At 40.0% G+C, this 25,823-nt stretch overlaps 2 protein-coding genes across 2 annotated transcripts in view; one reads left to right on the top strand and one right to left on the bottom strand.

The window, feature by feature from the left end:
* Positions 1-25,823, bottom strand: part of TRPC5 (transient receptor potential cation channel subfamily C member 5) — a 133,674-nt gene that overhangs the window by 75,946 nt on the left and 31,905 nt on the right. The gene's annotated exons all lie outside the window — the stretch shown is intronic.
* TRPC5OS (TRPC5 opposite strand) lies at positions 12,603-20,955 on the top strand. Its single transcript, XM_089904173.1, has one exon. The coding sequence runs from the start codon at positions 18,425-18,427 to the stop codon at positions 18,749-18,751; it is 327 nt and encodes a 108-aa protein (XP_089760299.1). The 5' UTR covers positions 12,603-18,424; the 3' UTR covers positions 18,752-20,955.

Raw genomic sequence — 25,823 nt, 5'->3', positions numbered from 1 at the left:
CCACGTACCTGGGTAGGGCGAAAGAAAAAACTGAGACAAATGAATAGGGACGGAACCAGCACCAGTGGGAGGGAGCTGTGAAGGAGGAAAGGTTCCCACACACTAGAAGCTCCTTCGCAGGTGGAGACTGCGGGTGGCGGAGGCGGGGAAGCTTCGGAGCCGCGGAGGAGAGCGCAGCAACAGGAGTGCGGACGGCAAAGCGGAGAGATTTCCGCACAGAGGATCAGGGCCGACCGGCACTCACCAGCTCGAGAGGCTTGTCTGCTCCCCCGCCGGGGCGGGCGGGTCTGGGAGTTGAGCCTCGGGCTTCGGTCGGAGCGCAGGGAGGGGACTGGGGTTGGCGGCGTGAACGCAGCCTGCAGGGGATTAGTGCACCACGGCTAGCCGGGAGGGAGTCCAGGGAAAAGTCTGGACCTGCCGAAGAGGCAAGAGACTTTTTCTTCCCTCTTTGTTTCCTGGTGCGCGAGGAGAGGGGATTAAGAGCGCTGCTTAAAGGAGCTACAGAGACGGGCGCAAGCCGCGGCTAAAAGCGCGGACCCCAGAGACGGGCATGAGACGCTAAGGCTGCTGCTGCTGCCACCCTGTGTGCGAGCACAGGTCACTCACTATCCATAACCCCCTTGCGGGGAGCCTGTACAGCCCGCCACTGCCAGGGTCCCGGGACCCAGGGACCACTTCCCCGGGAGAATGCACGGTGCGCCTTAGGCTGGAGCAACGTCACGGCGGCCAATGCCGCCGCAGGCCCACCCCGCACTCCGTGCCCCTCCCTCCCCCCCCCCCCCCCGGCCTGAGTGAGCCAGAGTCCCCGAAGCAGCTGCTCCTTTAACCCCGTCCTGTCTGAGCGAACAACAGATGCCCTCCGGCGACCTACACGCAGAGGCGGGGCCAAATCCAAAGCTGAGCCCCTGGGAGTTGTGAGAACAAAGAAGAGAAAGGGAAATCTCTCCCAGCAGCCTCAGAAGCAGCGGATTAAAGCTCCACAGTCAACTTGATGTACCCTGCATCTGTGGAATACATGAATAGACAACGAGTCATCCCAAATTGAGGAGGTGGACTTTGAGAGCAAGATTTATGATTTTTTCCCCTTTTCCTCTTTTTATGAGTGTGTATGTGTATGCTTCTGTGTGAGATTTTTTCTGTATAGCTTTGCTTCCACCATTTGTCCTAGGGTTCTATCCGTCCGTTTTTTTTCTTAATAATTATTTTTTATTTTAATAACTTTATTATATTTTATCTTATTTTATTTTACTTTATCTTCTTTCTTTCTTTTTTTCCTTTATTCCCTCCTTCCTTCCTTCCTCCCTCCCTCCCTCCCTTCTTTCTTTCTTCTTTCTTTCCTTCTTTCTTTCTTTCTTTCTACTTCTACTAATGCTTTCTTTCTACTTTATCTCCCTTTTATTCTGAGCTGTGTGGATGAAAGGCTCTTGGTGCTGCAGTCAGAAGTCAGTGCTGTGCCTCTGAGGTGGGAGAGATAACTTCAGGACACTGGTCCACAAGAGACCTCCCAGCTCCACATGATATCAAATGGCAAAAATCTCCATCTCAACACCAGTACCCAGCTTCACTCAATGACCAGCAAGCTATAGTGCTGGACATCCTATGCCAAACAACTAGCAAGACAGGAACACAGCCCCACCCATTAGCAGAGAGGCTGCCTAAAATCATAAGTCCACAGACACCCCAAAACACACCACCAGACGTGGACCTGCCCACCAGAAAGACAAGATCCAGCCTCATCCACCAGGACACAGGCACTAGTCCCCTCCACCAGAAAGCCTACACAACCCACTGAACCAACATTAGCCACTGGGGACAGACACCAAAAACAACAGGAACTACGAACCTGCAGCCTGCAAAAAGGAGACCCCAAACGCAGTAAGATAAGCAAAATGAGAAGACAGAAAAACACACAGCAGATGAAGGAGCAAGATAAAAACCCATCAGACCTAACAAATGAAGAGGAAATAGGCAGTCTACCTGAAAAAGAATTCAGAATAATGATAGTAAAGGTGATCCAAAATCTTGGAAATAGAATGGACAAAATGCAAGAAACATTTAACAAGGACCTAGAAGAACTAAAGATGAAACAAACAATGAAGAACAACACAATAAATGAAATTAAAAATACTCTAGATGGGATCAGTAGCAGAATAACTGAGGCAGAAGAACGGGTAAGTGACCTGGAAGATAAAATAGTGGAAATAACTACTGCAGAGCAGAATAAAGAGAAAAGAATGAAAAGAACTGAGGACAGTCTCAGAGACCTCAGGGACAACATTAAACACACCAACATTCGAATTATAGGGGTTCCAGAAGAAGAAGAGAAAAAGAAAGGGACTGAGAAAATATTTGAAGAGATTATAGTTGAAAACTTCCCTAATATGGGAAAGGAAATAGTTAATCAAGTCAGGAAGCACAGAGAGTCCCATACAGGATAAATCCAAGGAGAAATACACCAAGACACATATTAATCAAACTGTCAAAAATTAAATACAAAGAAAGCATATTAAAAGCAGCAAGGGAAAAACAACAAATAACACACAAGGGAATCCCCATAAGGTTAACAGCTGATCTCTCAGCAGAAACCCTACAAGCCAGAAGGGAGTGGCAGGACATACTGAAAGTGATGAAGGAGAAAAACCTGCAACCAAGACTACTCTACCCAGCAAGGATCTCATTCAGATTTGATGGAGAAATTAAAACCTTTACAGACAAGCAAAAGCTGAGAGAGTTCAGCACCACCAAACCAGCTTTACAACAAATGCTAAAGGAACTTCTCTAGACAAGAAACACAAGAGAAGTAAAGGACCTATAATAACGAACCCAAAACAATTTAGAAAATGGGAATAGGAACATACATATCGATAATTACCTTAAATGTAACTGGACTAAATGCTCCCACCAAAAGACACAGATTGGCTGAATGGATACAAAACAAGACCCTTATATATGCTGTTTACAAGAGACCCACTTCAGACCTAGAGACATATACAGACTGAAAGTAAGGGGATGGAAAAAGATATTCCATGCAAATGGAAACCAAAAGAAAGCTGGAGTAGCAATTCTCATATCAGACAAAATAGACTTTAAAATAAGGACTATTAGAAGATACAAAGAAGGACACTACATAATGATCAAGGGATCAATCCAAGAAGAAGATATAACAATTGTAAATATTTATGGACCCAACATAGGAGCACCTCAACACATAAGGCAAATACTAACAGCCATAAAAGGGGAAATCAACAGTAACACATTCATAGTAGGGGACTTTAACACCCTACTTTCACCCATGGACAGATCATCCAAAATGAAAATAAATAAGGAAACACAAGCTTTAAATGATACATTAAACATATGTATATGTATAACTGATTCACTTTGTTATAAAGCAGAAACTAACACACCATTGTAAAGCAATTATACTCCAATAAAGATGTAAAAAATAAATAAATAAAAGACTCCAAGAAAGTATAATTGGAAAATAAATGCATAATAAATGTCAATTAAAAGTAATTAATTATAAAAATAAAAAGCAAGGAAAAAAAACCTAGTTATTCAGAAGCCAGGTAGGGGCTAAATCCACTTCAGTTTTAGTCAGAAACTGGCTGAGGTAGAATCCAGAGCCTAAGCATTTTAAAGCCTAGTTATTCAGAAGCCAGGTAGAGCCTAAATGTAAAGTTTTAGTCAGAAACTAACTGAGGTGCAAATTAGGGCCTAAGTATTTTAAAGCCTAGTTTTTTAGAAGTAAGGTAGGGCCTAAATATAGTTAAGTTTTAGAAACTTACTGGGGTACAAATCAGGGCCTATGCTTATTAGAACCTAGTCAGATCCAAGTTAAGTTTTAGCCAGAGTTTTGTCAAGTTATAGCCAGGGCCTAAACCCATTTAAAACTTAGCCAGCATGGTTAAAATCTGTTCAGAGTATGTTTAGGACTAGCCATGGCCTAAGCCTAGCTTATGTTTAGTCAGAGCCGTTAGGGCCTAAATCCACCTAAGTTTTAGTCAGAAACAGCTGAGGTAGAATCCAGAGCCTAAGCATTTTAAAGCCTAGTCAGAGCCGAGTTAAGGCTTAGCCAGAGTCTTTTTAAAATACAGCCAGGCCCTAAACCCAGTTAAGGTAACCAACATGGTGAAGATCGCCTCAGAGTATGTTAAGGACTAGCCATGGCCCAAACCTAGTTTACGTGTAGTCAGAGCCCAGTTAGGGCCTAAATCTACTTAAATTTTCGTCAGAAACTAGTCAGGGGTAGAATCCAGGGCCTAAGCACGTTAGAGCCTAGTCAGAGGCGAGTTAAGGTTTAGCCAGAGTCTTGTCAAGCTATAGCCAAGGCCTAAGCTTGCTTAAGGCTTATTCATCCTAGTTAAAGTTTAGCCAGTCCAGTTAAGGTCTAATCAGGCATAAGCTTAGTTAAGTCCTAGTCACAGCCTATTTAGCCTAGTCAGGGACTAAGCCTAGTTTACATCTATTCAGAGACTATCTAAGGCCTAGCTGGGACCTAAGTCTAGAGGAGGCATAATCAGAGTCTCATTTAAGGTGTAGCAAGGGCCTGAGCCTTTTTAAAGCCTATTTAGCCCAGTTAAGTCCCATAAGGGGCTAAACTTAGTTATGTCCTAGTTAGAGTGTAATTACAGCTTAACCAGGGGTAAGCCTAGTTAATGCCTAGTCAGAGTATAGCTGAGGCTAAGCCAGGGCCTAAGTCTAGTTAAGGCCTAGTCTTCCCAGTTAAGGCCTATTCAGGCCCTTGACTTTGTTAAGGGCTAATCGAGACTAGGGTAACCAACTCTTTCCAATTTGCCCAAGATTTTCCATATTTAGTGCTGAAAGTGCTAGGCCCTGGAAAATCCTTTGGTCCCTGGCAAACCAGATTGGTTGGTCACTCTAGTCAAGACTTTTTAAAGAAAACTTTTCTTTGCCTTGGAGTTTATAGTTTATAAAGCATTATTTCAACAGTATTTGATTATTGCAGCATCCATTTGAGATAGATGTCATCATCCCCATTATACAGACGAATAAACTCAGGTTTAGAGAGAATAAGTGCCTTCCTCAATGGCATATAGTGAATAAGTATCAGAGGTAGAGTTTATATCTATGTTTGAATTCAAAAGCCATGCTCCTATTTTTTTTTTTTAATTTCATTTATTTATTTATTTTTGGCTGTGCTGGGTCTTCTTTTCTGTGCGAGGGCTTTCTCTAGTTGCGGCGAGCGGGGGCCACTCTTCATCGCGGTGCGCGGGCCTCTCACTGTCGCGGCCTCTCTTGTTGCGGAGCACAAGCTCCAGACGCGCAGGCTCAGTAGTTGTGGCTCACGGGCCTAGTCGCTCCGCGGCATGTGGGATCTTCCCAGACCAGGGCTCGAACCCGTGTCCCCTGCATTGGCAGGCGGATTCTCAACCACTGCGCCACCAGGGAAGCCCCATGCTCCTATTTTTTAAGCTAAACAGGCATCTCCCCATAATTAAACATTGTCTAAATCAGAAAAGTAATACTTGCTTAAGAAATTATCATCGTCCTATTTTCAGATCAGGAAAGTGAGTCACAGTGAGTCACAGTGAGCTTAAGCAACCTGCCCAAGGTAAGAAAACTTTTAAACTTGAACCCAGTTACTCTGCCTCCAAATCTCATATTTTTCCCCTTAAAAATAACCTCTTTTCTTCATCCTTCCTACTTCCCCAGTGTCAAATACTTCAGCACATGCCTGTGTGGCTGAGGTTGTATGTTTTCATGTTTCAGTGATGCTTGTGTCCATTTATTATCTGAAGTCCATCAAGCATTTGGTAAACTATGCTTGAGTGGATGCTTCTGTTTTCAGTCTGAGGTTTCTATATTGATGGTTGCTGTCTCATTAGGGGATGTTTGTTGAGCCTGGAAGCAAAGCTGACTTGGTAGTAGGGTCAAGCCTCAACCTCTTGATTTGCTGTGATCAAAGGAAAAGGGCACTGAAGACAAACTTGATCTACTTAGTAATTCTTGGAAGGGTTATGGGATACATACATCCCTGTCATAATGACATTCTGGGGACCAGGGAAAGAGACCAGGCCTCCCTCGCTGGTACCGTGTATTCACCTGCCAGAAGGCACTGAGGACTTGGCTTGCCTTTTCCTGGCTGTGCCATTTCTGTTGCCTCCTGTGAGCTTACCAGGGGTGACAGGCATCTCTGTTAAAAAGCCTGTATGTAAATATAGCTGTATCTTCCACTATGTTATCCTGAGGACAAAATAGTTGCCACCCCTGCAGAATGTAGCAGCTTCTGGATTGGATGCCAATGGTAGCAGTATGCCAAGCATGAAGTATCCTGTTTCTCTCCTGCCAAGTAAACACCAGCTTCCTCTTCAGTGGTACATTTAAAGGGACAGTCTGCACTCTTCTTGTGTGGCAACGGCAGTGGGGGAGAGCTTTCGCCATGGGCAGTCAGCGGCTTAGATGGTGGCACAGTGGAAGCGGCCACCAGGATGCACCTTCCGTGGCAGATGCCATCTTAGACTGTAATTTCCCCCTTTGTGCGGTTAAGTTGCTTTGGGGAACTATTTGGTTTAGTGTGGAATGCAAGAGGAAGGCAGAGCTGGTTAGGAAGAAACAAATGATTTATTCCACTGAGCAGCTGGTGTAGTCAAATGTTGCTTTCTTTCTTGGAGAGAGCACCATTTGGAAATGGAATCATTTTCTCTGACATTCACATGGCTATTCCCCACATAAACTCAGGTCTTTAGATAACTTCACGTGTTTGTATTCCCATGAGCAGGTGCAACACATTCAGCTTCAAGGCACTGGGTTAATGGCAGAAGCAAGGCGTGTCTCTGTCCTAACAAAAAATCTGGAAGGCCTTTCCTCAAGGACTGCGGGCTTTGCAGTAGAATGTTGGCAGCTCTGGGAAGAATGCACAGAACTAGGTTCCAGGTTCTACCACATTCCAGCTGTGTGATTTTGGGTAGATCTTTTTGCCTTTCTAGATGTTAATTTTCCTAAATGTAGAATGGAGATAATAAACTCTGGGTTGCCCTACCCATGTTATGTGGTAATTGTGAAGATCAGATGAGATACAATGTGAAAACACTAAAGTATAAAACACTATAAAAAATGTAAGGAGTTATTAGTCCTGTTATTCGTTCAACAAATATTTATTGAGTACCTACTACATGCCAGACACTCTTCTTACACTTGAACAAAATAGAGATCACTGCTTTCATGGAGCTTACCTTCTAGAGAGGGGAGACATAAAATAAATAATAATCATAATAAACAAGTAAACCATATAATATGTATATAAGGTGATAAGTTCCAAGAAAATTGAAAAAGTAGAGCAGAATAAGGAAGCCTAGGAGTGCCAGGTTGGGAGGGGGAGGTTCAATTTTTGAAACTGTGCTAAGTGTAGCTCTCATTGAAAAGGTGAGATGTAAGAAAGGGTTTGAAGTTGGTGAGGGATTCAGCCATCCAGATATCTGAGTAAAGAACATTCCGGGCAGAAGGAATTGCCAGTGCAAAGCACCTAAAGAGGAAATGTGCCTGGTGAGTTTGGGGAATGACAGAGGCCAGGGTGGCTGGAATGGACGGAGGGAGAGAGAAGTAGAAGATGAAGTTGCAGATTATATCACGGGGTGCCATGTAGGCCGTTATAAGGATCTAGGTTTTACTCTGAAGGAAATGCAGAGACAGTACAGGAGGAGTGACATGATCTGACTCACAGTCTAAAGGGATCACTCTGGCTGTTGTATTGAGAAGAGACTGGAGTGAGGCAAAGAGAATCCTGTTAGGAGGCTGTTGAAATAATCAAAGTGACAGGTGGATGACGGTGGCTCACAATGACACGTTGTTAGATTTTGGATATATTCTGAAGGCAAAGCCAACAGGGTATCCTGGTGGATTGGATGTGGATTGTGGGAAAAAGAAAAGAGCCAAAGATAAACTCAAGCTCGTATAGCCTGGGTAGTTAGAAGGACAGAGTTGCTATCTACTTCAGATGGAGAAGGCTATAGGTGGAGTAGGTTTTGGAGGGAAGACAAAGGACCCAGTTTTGGAAATATTGAGTTTTAGATATCAGAAATCATTGTGAAGGCACTTAGATACACAAGTATGAGATTCTGGAGAAGGGTCTGAGCTAGCTAAATAAATTTGGGATTCATTGGTAGATAGGTGTTATTTACAGCCTGTATGAAATCATCAAGGAAGCGACTATAGACCAAAAAGAAGAGGACTTGGAGAGTGGTCATGTCAGATGCTGCCTATAGGACAAGCAAGATGAGAACTGGGAATTAACCACTGAATTTAGTAGTGTGGAAGTCACTGGCAACTTTGACAAGGGTAGTTAGGTGGAGTGGCCATTATATTTAATTAAACGTATGTTTGGGCTTCCCTGGTGGCACAGTGGTTGAGAGTCCGCCTGCCGATGCAGGGGACACGGGTTCGTGCCCCTGTCCGGGAGGATCCCACACGCCGCGGAGCGGCTGGGCCCGTGAGCCATGGCCGCTGGGCCTGCGCGTCCGGAGCCTGTGCTCCGCAACGGGAGGCCACGACAGTGAGAGGCCCGCGGACCGCAAAAAACAAAACAAAACAAAACAGAACAAAACAAAAAAACGCAAAAACAAACCGTATGTTTTAGAGCAGAAATATTTAACCTGGTAATATCAGTCACAAGAGATGAGAGATTTTGTTCTTGTTGAGCAAAACTGCCTTGAGAATCCCCTGCCTCTAGGTAATACTAAAAAGGAAACCCTGTAAGGAATCCTATCAGGACAACTCCATCCAGTCCTTTGCTTGAGCAGCATGCTGGTCTGCTATTGGGAGGGCTCTCGCCAGAGGACAGGGCTGTGGCCCTGGTGTGCTTTTCTTTTTCTTTCTTTTTTTTTTGCGGTACGCGGGCCTCTCACTGGTGTGGCCTCTCCCGTTGCAGAGCACAGGCTCCGGACTACACTTCAGGCTGCCCATTGGTTATTCCTCCCACACATTGCAAGCTGCATGGAGAAGGCCCTCCGCTTGGTATTATGGCAATGAAGAGCTCAGAGCCAGAGTGAGCAAGGGCTTCAAAGGGGAGAGTGAAGTAGGCCAGGAAGATCCACTAATCCTCAAGGAGTCCCTACGTGCCTGGTCTTACGTCTTCCGAAAGGGTTATGTGTGAATTAGAGCCACAAGACAGTCTTGCTCCCTCACATCTTTATCCAAGTGTATAGTCATGTTGGTTCTAACTATGAGATGACATATCTCTGGTACTTCCTTCCAGTTTCTGTAATGCGTGCAGTTGTCTCACCCTGACTGCCCCCTCCACCTTCCAGGGATCACTAGTCAGTACCCAGGATGCACCACACACTGTCTCCTGGATCCCAGAATTTTCTCCAGAACAATTATATTAGCTAGCATTTATGAAGAACTTATTATATACCAGGCACCATTCTAAACTCGTTGCATGTGTTAACTCACGTAATTCTCACAACTTTTATTATCTTCATTTTACAGATGAGGAAACTGAGGCAGAGTAGTTTAGCAAACGTCTAGTTAGTAAGTGAAAAATTTATAATTCAAATATAGATCTGTTTGACACAGATCCTACTATTACAACCACTAGCATCATTTTACCGTGTCTCTCAAAGAAAATATACAAACAAACAAAAACAATTTTCCTTTTTCCCTCTCAGAAAGCTGAGGGAAGACTCGGGAATAAAATCCCTTTTCCTTTTACCTCGCAGTTTTGTTTTTATTTCCCTTATATCAGACCTCACCTTCTGCACTGGTAATATTTAAAAGCCAAGAATCTTTCTAGAAGCATTACAGCTCTTTTCAGGCTCTCTGGGAGCCTGTGGGTTTCTCATAACAGCCGAGATTCAGGGACAGGCCGGTGCAGAGTCCCACCAAGTCAAGATGGGGTTGCTGTCCTCATGTTTGAAGACTGAGGAAACTATTTGTCTGTCTAGGAAAATAACCAAGAGATATATTTTCAAAAGTGGCTGTTTTTCTCCAGTGACGAAGTTGTTTTTCTGAAGGGTAAGCAAGAATCTGTGATTCTCTCTGCAGCAGTGAGCAACTTTGGAGGAGGAAGAAAGTAATTCAGTAGATCTGGTCTAAATTGACCATAAGGACATTTCCTACCCTCCATTTTTTCAGTTTCTGTTTTGAATTTTTCATATATTTTCAAGAAGGGGCCATGTTTAGCTCTTCAGCCACACAATTCTTTCCTTTCTTTCTTGATAAATTAAATATGGTTCATGGGGATTTTAAATGTCAGATCCTATAACAGGCAAATGCCTTATTGCACACAGTTTAAAAAAATTTTTTTTAACGTAAAGGATGGTAGCTTTTATTTTTCTTTAAAAAAAAAGAGTTTAAAGGGTGGATCCTGTTGCTTTGTTCATTGTAGCCCCTCAGAGAGCTCCTGCTATGTCAAAATTATAAAATTTGCCCTTTGGGAACAAGGACCTCTTGATGTTTCCTCAGGGGTGGGGAGGGCAATGAGAAGTAGTGTCTCGGGGGGGTGTTTTTATTTTATTTATTTATTTAATATCTTTATTGTAGTATAATTACTTTACAGTATTGTTGGGGGTGTTTTAAAAAAAACCTGTGTTGAATGCATGTATCCAGATGGTACTGCAGCATTAGAAATGGGAGCATTGTTAAAAATTTTACTGTTTGTAAATAGGAAGCTGGCACCTATACTCACCAAAGGCACATTTTAATCTCTCCCATATAACTGCCTCTCTTCCCATTGGATATGAACTAATTTACCTTGCCTGATGCAGAGAAACTTATCAACTATAAACATAGACCCAGAGGATTTGGATTCCTTTGCTCCTTTTCCACCCTACTGTTAGACACTTATTGCCAGTTTGCCAGCTACGAGCATCACAAAATAGCAGGGTAGGACTGTCTGCTAAAAGAAAAATGGTGGCTTTTGATTAGTTGTGCTGACAAAAATGTTATAAGAGTGAGATTAATAAAAGTCTACGGGGTTAAAGATTCTAGTTATCAGATAGACAGCATGGCCTCTGCCCCAGCCGTCTTTCTGAGCTACTTATAAGATGTGGCTTATCTCATCTTCTGTCAATTTACAACTCCATCCAGCTACAAGGGTCTCTTGCTTTACTTAGCTCTGCCATGAAGTAGGCCAAGGACCCTTCTCTGTACCTTCAGACTTCATTCCATTTCCATTCTGTGATGACCAGCTTGCTGAACCCTGACAAGACTCTCATCACTGTCTTGCTGTCCTTACTGGTTTTATAGGAAGGAAACCCAAAATTTAAAAAAAGAACAATTTTTTGAGCTATAGCATACATAAGGTGAAATACATCAATTTTAAGGGTACAGCTGAATGCTTTAAAAAAAAACATACGTAATTATATTGACAGAATATTTCCAGCATCCCAGAAGGCTTCCTCACATTTCTTCCCAGTCAATAACCACCCGCCCCCCACAAGACGTAACTACTACATTCACCTTTGTTCTACAGATACATTTGCCTGATCCTAAATTTCATATAAATGGAATTATATGGTGTGTACTTTTAGGCATCTGGTTTCTTTCAACATTCTTGTACATGTATTTTTGTGGACATTTGTAATCTTTTATTTTATATACTTAGGAGTAGAATGACAAGGCCATTCAATAGAGGTATGTTTAGTTTTAGTAGATACTGCCTAACAGTTCCAAGGAAGTTGTACCAGTTAACACTTTCACCAATAATGTATGAGAGTTCCAGTTGCTCCATGTTCTTCTCAGTGCTTGGTATTGTCAGTTTTTTTTCTGTTTTTTCAATTTTAGCTATTCTGGTGGGGTTTTGTGTGTAATTTGCATTTTCCTCATGAGCAATAATGATGAAACTCTATTCATATGTTTGTAGGCCACTTGAAAGTTCTCATCTGTGAAGTGCTATTCGATTCTTTGTTCTATTTTTAAAAATTGGACTGTTTTTTTCTTATTGATTTGAAGGAGTTTAAAATATATGTATATATTAGATACAAGTCCTTTGTTAAATATATGTATTGTGAATATTTTCTCCCAATCTGTAGTTGGCCTTTTCACCCTCTTAAGGTGCCTTTTGATAAATTGAAGCTCTTAATTTTAATGAAATCCAATTTATCAATCTTTTTTCATAGTTAATGCTTTTGGGTTGAATAAGAAATCTTTAACTACTGAAGGTCACGAAGATATTTGCCAATGGTTTGATTTAGAAGATTTACTGTTTTACCTTTCATGTTTAGGTCTATGGTCCATTTCAAATTATTATCATTATTATTATTATTATTATTATTATTATATCCAGTGTGAGGTAAGGGTCATGGTTCCACTGATTTATTTGTTTGTTCTTGTGTCAGTACCATGCTGTCGTATAACTGTAGCTGCATAGCTAGCCTTGATATCTGGTAGTATATGTCCTCCAATTTTGTTCTTCCTTAAGATGTTTTGACTATACTAAGCCCTTTATATATCCTTATACATTTTAGAATCACTTTGCCTAAAATGCCCTTTGGGGATGGTTTTGAGCTTATTAATTCATTAGCCTCCCCATGTCCTCTCAACTTCAAAATTGTTTGAGGGAGAGACAAGTAGTGTATTTGTGGCAGTCTCCCTCCCTCTAGTGAGAATTTGTCTCCAAAGTACCGCGAGGCTTGGGAGACTTCACTCAGACTTTTCCACGCATGTGCTAGGCTAGAACTCAGCTAACTTCAGGTGAGGAAAATTAGCCCTGCATTTCAGGCTTCTCAAATTTCCAATCCATTATGCTAGCCTCAACCTTTATGCAGATTTCTCATTTTCCTCAGTAGACTCCCTCTGCCTTGGTGCCAAACCTCGTCTTCAACTTGTGCCCAGAATTAGCAAATGTCTCCGTGAAGAGAAAAAGTCTGTGATTATCAGCATTCTTACGAAAGACTCTTCACTCTCTGAAATTTTAGTTCATCTTGTCCTTGTTTCCACAGATCACAGATATCTTATTAATTTTGTAGTTTATCATTTTGTTGTTTTTTAGTTGTGACAGGAGCATTCACATCCCATTTGAAAGCGAAAGTCCAGTAAACATTTGATAGGCATAACCTTGACCCTCTCATCCATCTTGGCTCTATCACAGGTGAGTAGTTTATGAGTGGGCCAATTCAGTAGGTCAGGGGAAGGGCAGGTAAAATGGACACAACATTCCTGTCACAGATGATGGAGATTGCTGAGGGGACTGAGCTGGCTCTCTCCGTCCCTCTGCTTTGGGACTCACAGTCAACTTGGAATTTAGCCAGTTTCCAGGGATGGGAAATGAGATTAACATTTTGAGTTCTATTCCTGCTTAGAATGCGATGTCAGCTCTGGCCTGAATAAGGCAAATTTTCCTCCTATAGGCACCTGAATTTGTGCCCTCTGGCACAGGACTTTAGGAATCATACCTGGGCTGACTTCCAATTCTGTGTCTTCACTTACCATGTGGCGGTGGGCAATTTATTTAATTTCTCTGTTCCTCAGTTTTTTCATCTGTAATGTCACAGGGTTATCAAGTGGATTAAATGTACTAATATTAAAAAAGAAAGTACCCGAAGTGTAATAGATTTTCAATAAATGTGAACATTTATTAGAATACTTATGGCCATGTCATCTCATCTGAAATATAGTTTTTGAGGCTGGGGATCATGCTTGGTCACCTTTTGGGGGTGAATAAAATTTACATACAGCGGGATGCACAAATATTAAGAGCACCATTCAGTGAGTTTTGAAAAATGCGTAATCTTGTATAAACCATCACCTCAGAAAGTTCTCTTAGCCTCTTCCAGTCAGTTTCCACTCCCCTAGATGCAATTGCTATTTGGATTTTTCCACCGTAGATCATTTTGCATTTTCTAGAATTGTATATGAATAGAATCGTACAATATATACTCTTTTGTGTCTGGCTTCTTTCATTAAGTACAATGTTTTTGACATCCATCCATGTTGTTATCCCTATCAGTAGTGGCTTTCTTTTTATTGCTGATTAGTATCATATTGTATGAATATATCACAGTTTGTTTATCCATTCTCCTTTTGATTGACATCTGGGCTCTTTCCACTTTTTTTTGGCTATTATGCATGAAGCTGCTATAACCATTCTTATAAAAATCTTTCTGTGAACTTTCATTTCTCTTGGGTAAATGCCTCAGAGTAGAATTGCCAGGACTGGATAGGTGCTTGCCTGGTTTTATAAGAAATTGCCAGACGTTTTCAAAGAGGTATCATTTTATACTCCCATAAGCATGTGTGAGAATTCTGGTTCCTCTACCTCTTTGTCAACCTTTGATGTTGTCAGTCTTTAATTTTAACCAGTCCAGTGAGTGTATTGTGGTATCTCATTGTGATGTTAATTTGCATTTCCCTGATGACTAATGATATTGAATATGTTTTCATGTGTTTATTAGCTATTTATTTTTCTTCCTTTGTGAAATGTTTGTTCAACTCTTTTGCCCATTTTTAATTGGTTTGTTTGTCTTTTTATTATTGAGTTGTAGGAGCTCTTTATATATTCTGGTTACAAGTTCTTTGTCAGATATATTTTTTGTGAGTATTTTCTCTGTCTGTGCATTGCCTGCTCATTTTATTAACCATGTGTTTTGATGAATTGTTTTATCTTTGTACCCCCTGCTATCCATGAATATTTTGGGTTTTTTTTTTTGTGTGTGTGTGTGTGTGTGTGTGTGGTACGCGGGCTTCTCACTGTTGTGGCCTCTCCCGTTGCGGAGCACAGGCTCTGGACGCGCAGGCTCAGCGGCCATGGCTCACGGGCCTAGCTGCTCTGAGGCATGTGGGATCTTCCCGGACCGGGGCACGAACCCATGTCCCCTGCATCGGCAGGCGGACTCTCAACCACTGCGCCACCAGGAAAGCCCTATGCATGAATATTTGACACAATAATATTTACTGAATGAAAGAGTTAAAAGTTGTTCCTCCCTCCCTTCTTCCCTTCCTTTCTTTCTTTAACAATACTTACCAGTTACCTACTATGCGGCAGCCTTTCTTCTATGCCTTGGATATACGGCAGAAAACAAAACAGACACGCTTCCTAATCTCATGGAACTTCATTTTAGTCTGTATGTTTGTGGGGTGGGGTGACAGACAGAAAAACAAATGAATAAACAAGAAAATATGTGGTGATTATAGGTACTATAATGTAAAAATGCGCTGTATGCAAAACGAGAAAGGGATGATCAAGAGGCTTTTTCAGGTTGGAGGGTCTGAAATCTGAGGAGATGATATTTAAGCTGAGACCAGAATGACAAGAAGCCATTTTTTTTTTCTGGGGGAAAGGGATTCTAGGCAGAAGGAACAGCTAATAAAAGGGTCCTTAAGGTGAGTTGGGGCTAGGTGCAAACTATCCAAAATACACCTTTAGGCAAACACCTTAGGTTCAGGGTTTGGCTTCTTTGGAAATTATCGTAACTGGAATAAGCTGATGCTATACTCTTACTATTTCCTAGCACTGCAGTACTCGCTAATTTCTCAACACCCTCCCTGCCCTCGCCCCATCCCCAGCTCCTAGGTTCCAAGATGCTTTGAAGATAGGAATTGTGGATTAGCTAACACAGTGGTCAACAGGGTTAAGGCTAAGTCAGGAATGTTTTTTTCCCCATCAAAGGTGACCAAGAGATAGAAAAAATAAACCAAGGGTTGCATAAATAATTGATAACTACATTTGTCTTTATAAGATAGCAACATATGAAGTGTTCTACCTCTCTGCTTTTTACATTTAGATTGTGTCTTGTAAAACTCTGTAAATACATCTATTTGATTAATGGACTATGAGTTGTTTCTAAATTTTGGCCAGCTTAGGGAGAGTTGGAAGAAAAGATGATGGGAAGGGGTAGTGTAAGATGGAGATACAGAGAGAATGAAATAGAATGAAACACATAGGTGAATAAATGGAGGTGTATTGACAAAGAAGATTAATAACAGAGTCCTAGAGGGAGGTAGAGAAGCTGAGAAAAGAAACTGGGTGAAAGGGAAGCCAGAAGTTAAATAGGTTTTGTGTGAGTATGTTCCTATTACCCTCTTGTGCCCTTGGGCTATGGGCACTGTAGTAGTTTATTGCTTCCTTTGAAAAGTTTGATGGTGCTCTCTACTACTATTTAACACACACCTTACTTCTGTGTCTTTCTTCTGATGAGCTGATTCATGCTCTACATTAATGCCAAATTCCTCTCATGATTTTTTACCATCATTTCCTTCCACTAGATTGCTTTTTCTCTAATCAAAAACAGAGATCCTGTGAGTTAATAAACTGCCATGCATCTAGTACCGATTCTCCCATATTTCAGATGGAAGTTGCCTCCAACCAAAATCATGCCTTCTGGTTATTATGGTTAGGACCCTTATCATCAGGGCAAACTCCATGTCTACTGTCAGGATTCTGGGCAAAAAAAAAAAGTGAGGTTCTGATAGGACTTATGCTAGGTGAAGATAGTATATAACTGAGTGGGTCAAACCATACCCTGTGGAAACTAGCAAGCTCCATGTGAAAATCACAGACCATCTGGCGGATGATTTGCTCTACTCCAATAAAGGCCTAAGGAGTACAAGTCGCTGTGGTAAAGCTTGTGGCTTGCTGGGCCCCACTCTGGTCAGAACTGCTGGAAACAGGGCAAAGATAGATTTGGCAGTATCCTAAAAGAGGGAGGTGGATGGTTGCTTCCTAATACTCTCCACTGGGAAAAACTTGACTGAGGCTGGAGAGAGGAAACCAGCTCAATTTGCAGGACGGGTAGCTAGAAATTTAATGTGTATATATGCCCAAGAAAACAACTGGCCAAAAGAACATAGCTGCACTAGTCAGCTGTGGACTTGAGATATATATTCTAATAAATAGAAAATTACAGACTGTCCTACTGCAGGAAAAAACAATCTGGTGAAGGGAGATATGAAGAGAAATCAATGAAAGAAATTTAGCAATTCATGTAGGACGTGTACCAGCTCATCAGAATGGAAAGACAGAATAATCTATTTAGAATAAGAGAGGAGACAATCTGACCCCCGCCAAAACTAATACAGACTCTGCAGTCTTGGGAACTCCAAGTCTCAACTCAGGTCCCTTTTCAGTTCAATTTAAGGTTGCAGATTGGGCATGTGAAAGCTCAGGGCATGTGGACATGAATATTCTAGGTAAGCAGAGAAGAAAGAGTGGACAAAAAAAACTATGAATCAAAGAAATGAGTAAGCAATATGAGCTATGTTGAATTACTAAAATCTTGAAGCCTCAACAAACTCATTTTTAAGGGGAACGGGGGATGGTAAACCAGACAAATGTGATAGGTAGATTATATTGGGCCATTCTCTAGATTTTTAAACAAGGAATATTACCTTAAAGAGGTATAAACTTAGGAATAGGGCTTGTAGAGCACACAGACATACAGATGAGAATAGTATGACCATGGCTTTAGACAAATTTAGGAGAAATAGCTGCTAGATATGGAATATTGGCAGTGATAGGAAATGACCAAAGAACTAATTTTATAACAGAAGTTATATAAAATTTGGGAAAAGACAGAGAATGTGGGACTCTCATTTACCATAAATTCCCCAGACTGCAGGGGCAATCGGAAACTTTAATGAATGAATTATTAAAAACACAGAAAGAACTTAGCAGCACCAGATATAAATGGAAATGAGGCAAAGGTACTAATAAAACAGGATTAATTGAAAGACTCTGAGTGTATGTATCCTCCTCAACAGAGATGTTCAAGAAAGATAGACAAACTACCTATGCTCACTTTGTTCTCAAATCCCATAAGAGGTAAAGACCATGAGAAGTGTAAAGGGGACTATGAGTAGTAGAGCCTCATAAGGCCATCAGAAAACGAGGAGTAGGGCTTCCCTGGTGGCGCAGTGGTTGAGAGTCCACCTGCCGATGCAGGGGTTGCGGGTTCGTGCCCCAGTCCCGGAGGATCCCACATGCTGCGGAGCAGCTGGGCCTGTGAGCCACGGCCGCTGAGCCTGCGCGTCCGGAGCCTGTGCTCTGCAACGGGAGAGGCCACGACAGTGAGAGGCCCGCGTACTGGAAAAAAAAAAAAAAGAAGAAAAAAACGAGGAGCAGTAGCTAGGGGTACATTTTCAACGTTATCCTACAGCCAGAAACTGTATGATGGAGAAAGGCTCAAGGATACTAACTTTATATTTCTCTTTTCTATTATTAGATCTGCTTTTCTGTTTTCTCTTGGCTGTGGCAATCTGTCTGATGGTCATTATAATAGCAGTTCACTACCAACACAAACAAGAGAACCACATGTAAATTTTGTGGAAGGTTCACCAAATTTATCAAAAAGTACTGTAGGACCACTGGCCTCATTCTGTACTTGATCATCATCATCATCATATCAACAGCCTCATTTCTCAACCAAACCAACCACAGAACCATTGCCAGCCCCATAGGATCCATTGTCACCAAGAGCCCATTTACTACAACTTTTAGTAATATTTTATCTACTGAGGAAAGCACAGAGGAATGGAGTCTGTGTCAACCCCTGTAGTAGTTGGTGGACTTGTTGGTTGTGTAGCCCAGTTAATTAGAATAGCTGAAGATCTTCTACGGTTGATTTCACAAGAACCAGTTCCTTGTGAAGAGCAAGATGACAGAGCAGAACAGATAGAAACAGATGCACCTCTTTCCGAGGAAGCTTCACTACCAGACCTTGTTGATCTCCCAGACTTAGAATCGATACTTACACAAAGAGAAGACGAAGACTTAACCTTTGATACAGATCAACCTATGTTAGACACAGAATTATATGAAGAAGTACTCTCTAGTATTAACAATGACTTAAGTAGATAAAACCTCATTTGCCTCCACCAGCATGTGAAAACTGATCATTTCTCTGTGTCAAATATATTCTAATTTTTCGGAATGTTAGCAATAACAGTTTTTCTCCTAGTTCTGCCCAGGTTCATTACTAATCTGTTATAGAACAAGCACTATTTGATTTGCTTCTGGCAGAGGCTGGTCTCTTTTCTTCTTTGTATTTATTTATACGAAAAGCTCTGACTTTAGCAATAGGGTTCTTTCTTTACCTGTACTTGTTCTCCTGTTAGGATTCCTGATAATAGGAGCAAACACTAGCAAAGAAAAGAAACTCCTTACCTAACAATAGAGTGAAGACCTGATGAACTCTATCACATCTTGGGACCCAATTTCACCATTCTACAATGAGTGGAAACTAAAAGGGGAATATCCTCCAGGATGGCAGTATAGTGAATACATTCACATTAATAGGACAATATTGGGGCACTTTTACTTGAAAAGATAGAACTACTTACTAGGCCTTTCGGACAGAATGTGTCAGCCAAAGGATGCTGTAGCAGACTGGGGGAAATAATTCTAAAAATCAGCCATCTACCAGATAATAAAACTGCAGAAAGCTTTACAGATAACTTTTGCCAGGGAGAAACCTTTGAAAAAGCTGAGGCCAGGAAGTTCCAATACAGGACTGTTCCCTCAAATGCTGACCCATATCACAACTACTCTGCAACATTGTTGCTCAAATGGAAATGGCAAGTTACACCAAATAACAACCGGAGAGAAGTACTAGTACTAGAAGGGCTAGACAAAGCCCTAACAAGGACTATTTGCCTATGGAAAAGTCAAACACTTATGGCATAGGCTTAGAGATGATGGTCCAGAAGTAGAAGCAGATAAAGTACACCTTCTTGGGTATAACTACATTTATAAAGAATAGCTGATAGGCTTATTATAAGGGAAACTGCTTCAACCTTGACAGAAATCTTTACTACTGAGAAATGGGAACAATAATGATTTTAAACAAAATGTGGACTGGTTATACCCACAGTAATTCTACAGCTACCAGAGGGGGGAAATGCAATAGTTGGAAGACCCCCATATCAAAACAGAGAGGGACTAAATACACATTCAGGAAATTCACTGATCATACTAATTGCATGCCATAGGGTACCCTTACTTCCATTTGGAAGAATAGCTACCTTTCATACAAGCCTGTGGACGTTACGGTCCTTCTTCCTAGAGAATGGCCTTTGCATCTTACAATATGGGCAACAACTAGGTAAAGACATAGAAGTATACCATTAGACAAAGTGATATATGAAAATTGTGAAGAAATGACATGTAGAAGTCAATCCACATTCGTGGGAAACCAGATTATACCAATTTACATAGAGTCCTAAAGTATATTATAGTCAAAGGGATTAAAAAGACTTTTAGTACAGATGGCTTCAGAGCTAACCAACATGACAGATGCTGCATCTAATACTAAGTGAGCTCTGTATACACAGATTATTAGCTACCTTTAAAGGTAAATGGGGAAAATTATAGACTATATAACCAGGTCTTATTTGGATGAGCAGTAGCGGGAGAAACATAAGTCAGTTTTGCCACTGAATTTCAGGATAAGTTTATTTAACAAATTGAAGAAAGAGATAGCTAATAGCCAAGGCATGGAAGCAACCTAAATGTCCATCGACAGATGAATGAATAAAGAAGATGTGGTGGGAGGGGGATGAGGGAGGGAAGGACTGGGAGTTTGGGATTAGTATATGTAAACTATTACATATAGGATGGATAAACAACAAGGTCCTACTGTGTAGCACAGGGAACTATACTTAATATCCTGTGATAAACTGTAATGGAAAATATATAAAAAAGAATGTCTCTATGTGTATAACTGAGTCACTCTGCTGTACAGCAGAGATTGGCACTACACTGTAAATCAACTGAACTTCAATTTAAAAAAATTAAAAAAAGAATTACAGTAAAAAAAAAGATGTGGTATATATACACACACACACACACACACACACACACAATGAAATACTACTCAGCCATAAAAAAGAATGAAATAATGCCATTTGCAGCAAAATGGACGGACCTAGAGATTATCACACTAAGTGAAATAAGCCAGAGAAAGACCAGTGTCATATGATATCACTTACATGTGGAATCTAAAAAAAAATGATACAAATGAACTTATTTACAAAACAGAAACAGACTCACAGACATAGGAAACAAATTTATGGTTACCAAAGGGGAAAGAGGGTGGGGGAGGGATAAATTAGGAGTTTGGGATTAGCAGATACAAACTACTATATATAAAATTGATAATCAACAAGGTCCTACTGTATAGGACACAGAAGTATATTCAGTATCTTGTAATGACCTGTAATGAAAAAGAATATATATGTATTACTGAATCAGTTTGCTGTACACCAGAAACTAACACAACATTGTAAAGCAACTATACTTCAATAAAAGTTAAAAAAAGATTGCTGTATCAAGAAAAGCTACAGACTCTTTTTTTTACTTTTTTTTTTTACACAGACTCTTACATTTTTTTTTTAATTGAAATATAGTTGCTGTACAATATTATATGTTACAGGTATACAATATAGTGATTCCCAATTTTTAAAGGTTATACTCCATTTATAGATATTATAAAATATTGGCTATATTCCCTGTGCTGTACAATATATCCTTGTAGCTTATTTTACACCTAATGGTTTATACCTCTTACTCTTCTACCCCTATCTTGCCCCTTCCCTCTCCCATCTCCCCACTGGTAACCACTCTATATCTGTGAGTCTGCTTCTGTTTTTTTATATTCACTAGTTTGTTGTATTTTTAGAGACCATTTTGAAAATCAGAAGAACTTATGGAGCTACTGAAAAATATTAGTATGGGAAAGTTTCACAGTACACTGCTACGTGGGAAGATTGATAGAGTAGGTGAGGATCCAGGAGACTCAGAGGGGTGAACAAAGACACAAAGAGTAGAAATAAAAGTTATATTACAAGCAACTACTGTGGATAATTACAAGCCATACCAGACAGCAGATTGAGGGACTTTACTGCTGCAATAACTGGACAAACTGAGCCTTACTTGCCCAGGGTAGGCCACTCTATACACTATGTCCAAAGTGGTAAATAATAGATGCAGAGCAAAGGAACTATGCCGATTAACCTAAATAGAGCAGTGGGAAAACAAGAAGTAACCATTTATCCCACCATTCCAATAGGAGCAGTTTTATAAGGAAAAATAGTGATTAGAGTTAAATAAGGAAATCTATATATGTAGCAACCAAGAAGAAGAATAACAGAGTACCTGGATAAAAGTTAAAAGATAGAATCTATGCTTTAATTAAAGGTTTAGAAACAGTCAGGGAAGATATACACTCTCCACTAGAAATTTGGACTTCAGGAAATTGGGCTATAACTTTGTGTCAAAATGAAACTCAAGGCATAAATACTTGTGCAAGATCAGGAAACATATCCAAGGAGAGAACATCAATCAGCTATGAATTCTATTTGATGAGCAATTTAACTGTAAATGGAAAGATCTGGTACACCTCAAATAAGATGGATACTGAAGGGTAGCTATTCTTCCAAGTAGAACTCTAGAATATGGACTTCATAACAATTCCACAACAGATTAGTGAGCCTGTTAAAATTGTTAGTAGTAATGAGAGAACACAATCAACCATACTTACTCAAGCAAGTCATCAAAATACATCAAAAGAAATCTGTGAGACTACTCCAGACATTGAAACAAGATAAAGCTTGAACCAGCCTATAAAACACGTAATAGTCAACATGGTCCTTAGGTGTCAAACGGGAAGATGCTACAACAGTGTAATATGTGGAACTATCTAGCCTCTTGGCTAGATGGGTTCACCTGGAAAGATTATACTATAATGGCACCTCGGGATTAGATAAAATATATTGCAATGTTTGCTTTGATTGTGTGATTATATGTTTTTGAATTGTTAAGATGTTACCTTGCTCCAAGCAATGGATTGTTGTATTAAGTATGTTTGCTCTTACAGAACAGAATTAAAAGTAAAGTTAATAGTGATAAGAAATAAGTGCAGGAAGTAAGGACATACTTAGGAATAAGAGCTAGTAGGGAAGGTATTTTTAGGAGAGAGAAGAAAAGTAACAAGTTGTCAACAGTTATGCAGTTTATGGTGGAAAACCATGGTATAGATTTAGTTCCTAATCGCATTTATGAACCAAGCCTTGTTTTTGTCATACGCAAATTAGACAACCCTAAGTTGTTAATATTGATAGAAATAATTGGTTGGCAATTGACACAGGTCATGCACTTAAAAGCCCAGTTAGAGGAAGATGGATCAACTAACTTGGCAGTCCACTGATTGGATACCTCTGATTGGAATCCTGCGTCTCCCCTCCAGTCCTTTATCCAAACTTTTCTGGATCTTCCTGAGAACAACACCAAAGTCAATTCTTGTATGGCATGGAGGGATAGAGAGGGGGATAGGCTCACCATTCTAAGACAAATTTAAGGTGTGAAAACTAAGGGACATAGGCTGGTAGATTGCAGTGAATTAGGAAGCATCTAATTCTTCATCCCTGTGTGCTTTGGCTAAATGTGTGGGAAGTTGTAGCTACATAAGTTGCATTCTTTTTTTATTTTTTATTATTTTTTAGTTGTATTCTTATGTATGATGATTACTGCTAGTTATTAGATTATAACTGAATATAGTCCTTATTAGCTATTGGTCCATACCGTTTTATTGTTACGTGTTTTAACAAATTTTAACTAATAAACTTTCATTCACAAATCAAAGAACTTGGGGTCATCTTAAATTACCTGGTGGTGAATTTGGAGGCTACCAAACCAGCATAAAAGAACTCCTCTCAACAGAAGGTGGAATATACTCAGAGAAAGTATTATACCAGGAATCTGAAGTTCTTCTGGCTTTGTCAGATAGATAGTCTTAACACATCTCTGAAATATAGTTCTTTCCTGTTTGTCGAATGATAGTTATAACTTTTTTGCCTACCTTCAATGTAATAAGGAACACACAAAATGATATAGTTTTCAAAGACTTTGGTTGATATATCTGACAATGAGAAAGAATACATGAAATCAGAACTTTTTAGGAATAGCTGAAAAATATCTATATGAAAATACCTGAAAATCTAAGTGACATGTAAGGATTATCCAATAGTTTTATACCTGTTTTCTAAGAGATTAGAGCTTCCTTATTTTACTTGATGTCGAACTTATAGTTGGAATCAGTTTTTGTTTCATTCTTTTGAGCTTTCTTTTCCCCACCAAGTTAACTTCTTCTTGGGAGCCTACTCAGTTCTTCTAGGAATAGTAATGAGGAAAAAACAACAATGAAAAAGCCACCTTTCAAGAAATAGTGAATTACGTTCCATTTAAGGCTAAGATTTTGTTCCTGAGGAAGTTATGTAACTCTGCACATTATTAACCCACTATTATCCAACTAGATTTATTTTTTACAGCAAAGCTGACTATTGTGTTCTTGTATTGACAGCCATATCTTAATAGACTATTGGTATTTAGCCATTTCACCTAGGGTATACGTCTTATTTTTTTCAAGGACCCTACCCCTCATTTAAAACTTGTTTTTCTTCTGACTATGTAATCCTTAGCTCACAAACCAACCAACCAACCAACCAACCAAAAAACCCTAAAAAAAAAGAAAAAATAACCTTTAGCTCCTGAAGTTATCTGGGAGCTATTTGTATTGACAGATACAACTATCCATGGGTCTCAAGTGTCACATCTCTTCAGGGTAATAAAGAGTCTTTGAAGGTGATCTCCATTTATATCTCTGAAGAATGAAACTGCATTTTAGCAAGGTAAGGAAAACCACTGAACTCTTTACCCCTTGTCACAATTTCGTCTTAAAGACGCTAGTAAAATGCTGAAAGCATCTCAAGGGGTATTTTTTAATTTAACACAAGTATTCATGTAAAGTAGACTAGGGAGTCACAGGTAGGAAACACAACTTCAGTGTTTCAGATTCCTTTAATCAAAGATGCCATTAACAAAATCTGTTGTTGAAAACACATAAATACACATGCCTCTAGATGATAAATTCTGGCAATACTGATCATTTTTAAATAGTTTTATTCTTACTTAAACTTGGGGAAACATTGGCTTTTCTCGAAACCATTATCTTCTAAATTTTTAATATTGGCAACTCCTAACTTCCAGTTTTGGAAAATCAGTTGTGTTGCAGCTTATTTTATAGAGAAAAATATTTTGTTTTTTTGAATAAAGCTTTTTAGCTCAAGGTTTAAGAGACGTAGAGACATATTGCCTGTTTGCAACTTTTGATGTGAGCAGGCTTATCTTTGGGTACTTTCACCTGATGAAGGAGTCTCTAATGTTCCTCCCTTATAATACCTCCACCTGTTGAGAAAATTTCGATTTGTACTGGGAATTTCTGCCCTGTTGGAATCACAGCAAGCTTTGAAAGAAGACTGAACAGGGTGTCAGCAGACATGACACTAGAAAGTGGAGAAGTGGTGTATCTGCTTTTTCCTGCTCTGAGTATAGACACTGAGAAGAAACCTATCTATTCTTGAAGATAGACCCCCATGGTCCAACTGGAATCAAGCATGTAATCAAGTATGAAAAAGAAGACAAAATTTCTGTTTTTGCTTAGTTGTCCCATTCCCATCTACAGGTTGTTTCTCCTTTGAATAATTCTGGTCCTGGGAGATAATTCTTGTCTAGCCTTCTTAAGGGCCTGAAGGTCATCTAGAAAAGTCTAGACACCTTTAAGAAAGTGTCTCCAATTTTTTAGGGGCTCGTAACATGCAACCCTCAAATTGAATGTGTTCCACCAGACCCTGGAGTGTGACTCACTTAAGATGTGAATATATTTTTCTTGATGAGTAAGCACACATTAAGTATATGCCTTCAAGGAATCTGAGGAATTTTATCTAACGTAGCAAAGCTGAGTTCATTTGCTATAGAGATAATAGAAGGATAAAGTTAGTTTTCATTTGTTTATGTGTCCATCACATTCTACAAAAGGAGTTTGTATGATGAGAATTGATGATCAATGATCGTGACCTTTTTTATGCTTGTGGCCTTA

The sequence above is a fragment of the Delphinapterus leucas genome, chromosome X (genome assembly GCF_059928025.1).
Source record: "Delphinapterus leucas isolate spDelLeu-1000000601 "Yukka" chromosome X, BTC_Dleu_Yukka2, whole genome shotgun sequence".
Taxonomy (NCBI): Eukaryota; Metazoa; Chordata; class Mammalia; order Artiodactyla; family Monodontidae; genus Delphinapterus; species Delphinapterus leucas.
This window is presented reverse-complemented; position numbering and strand designations above follow the sequence as displayed.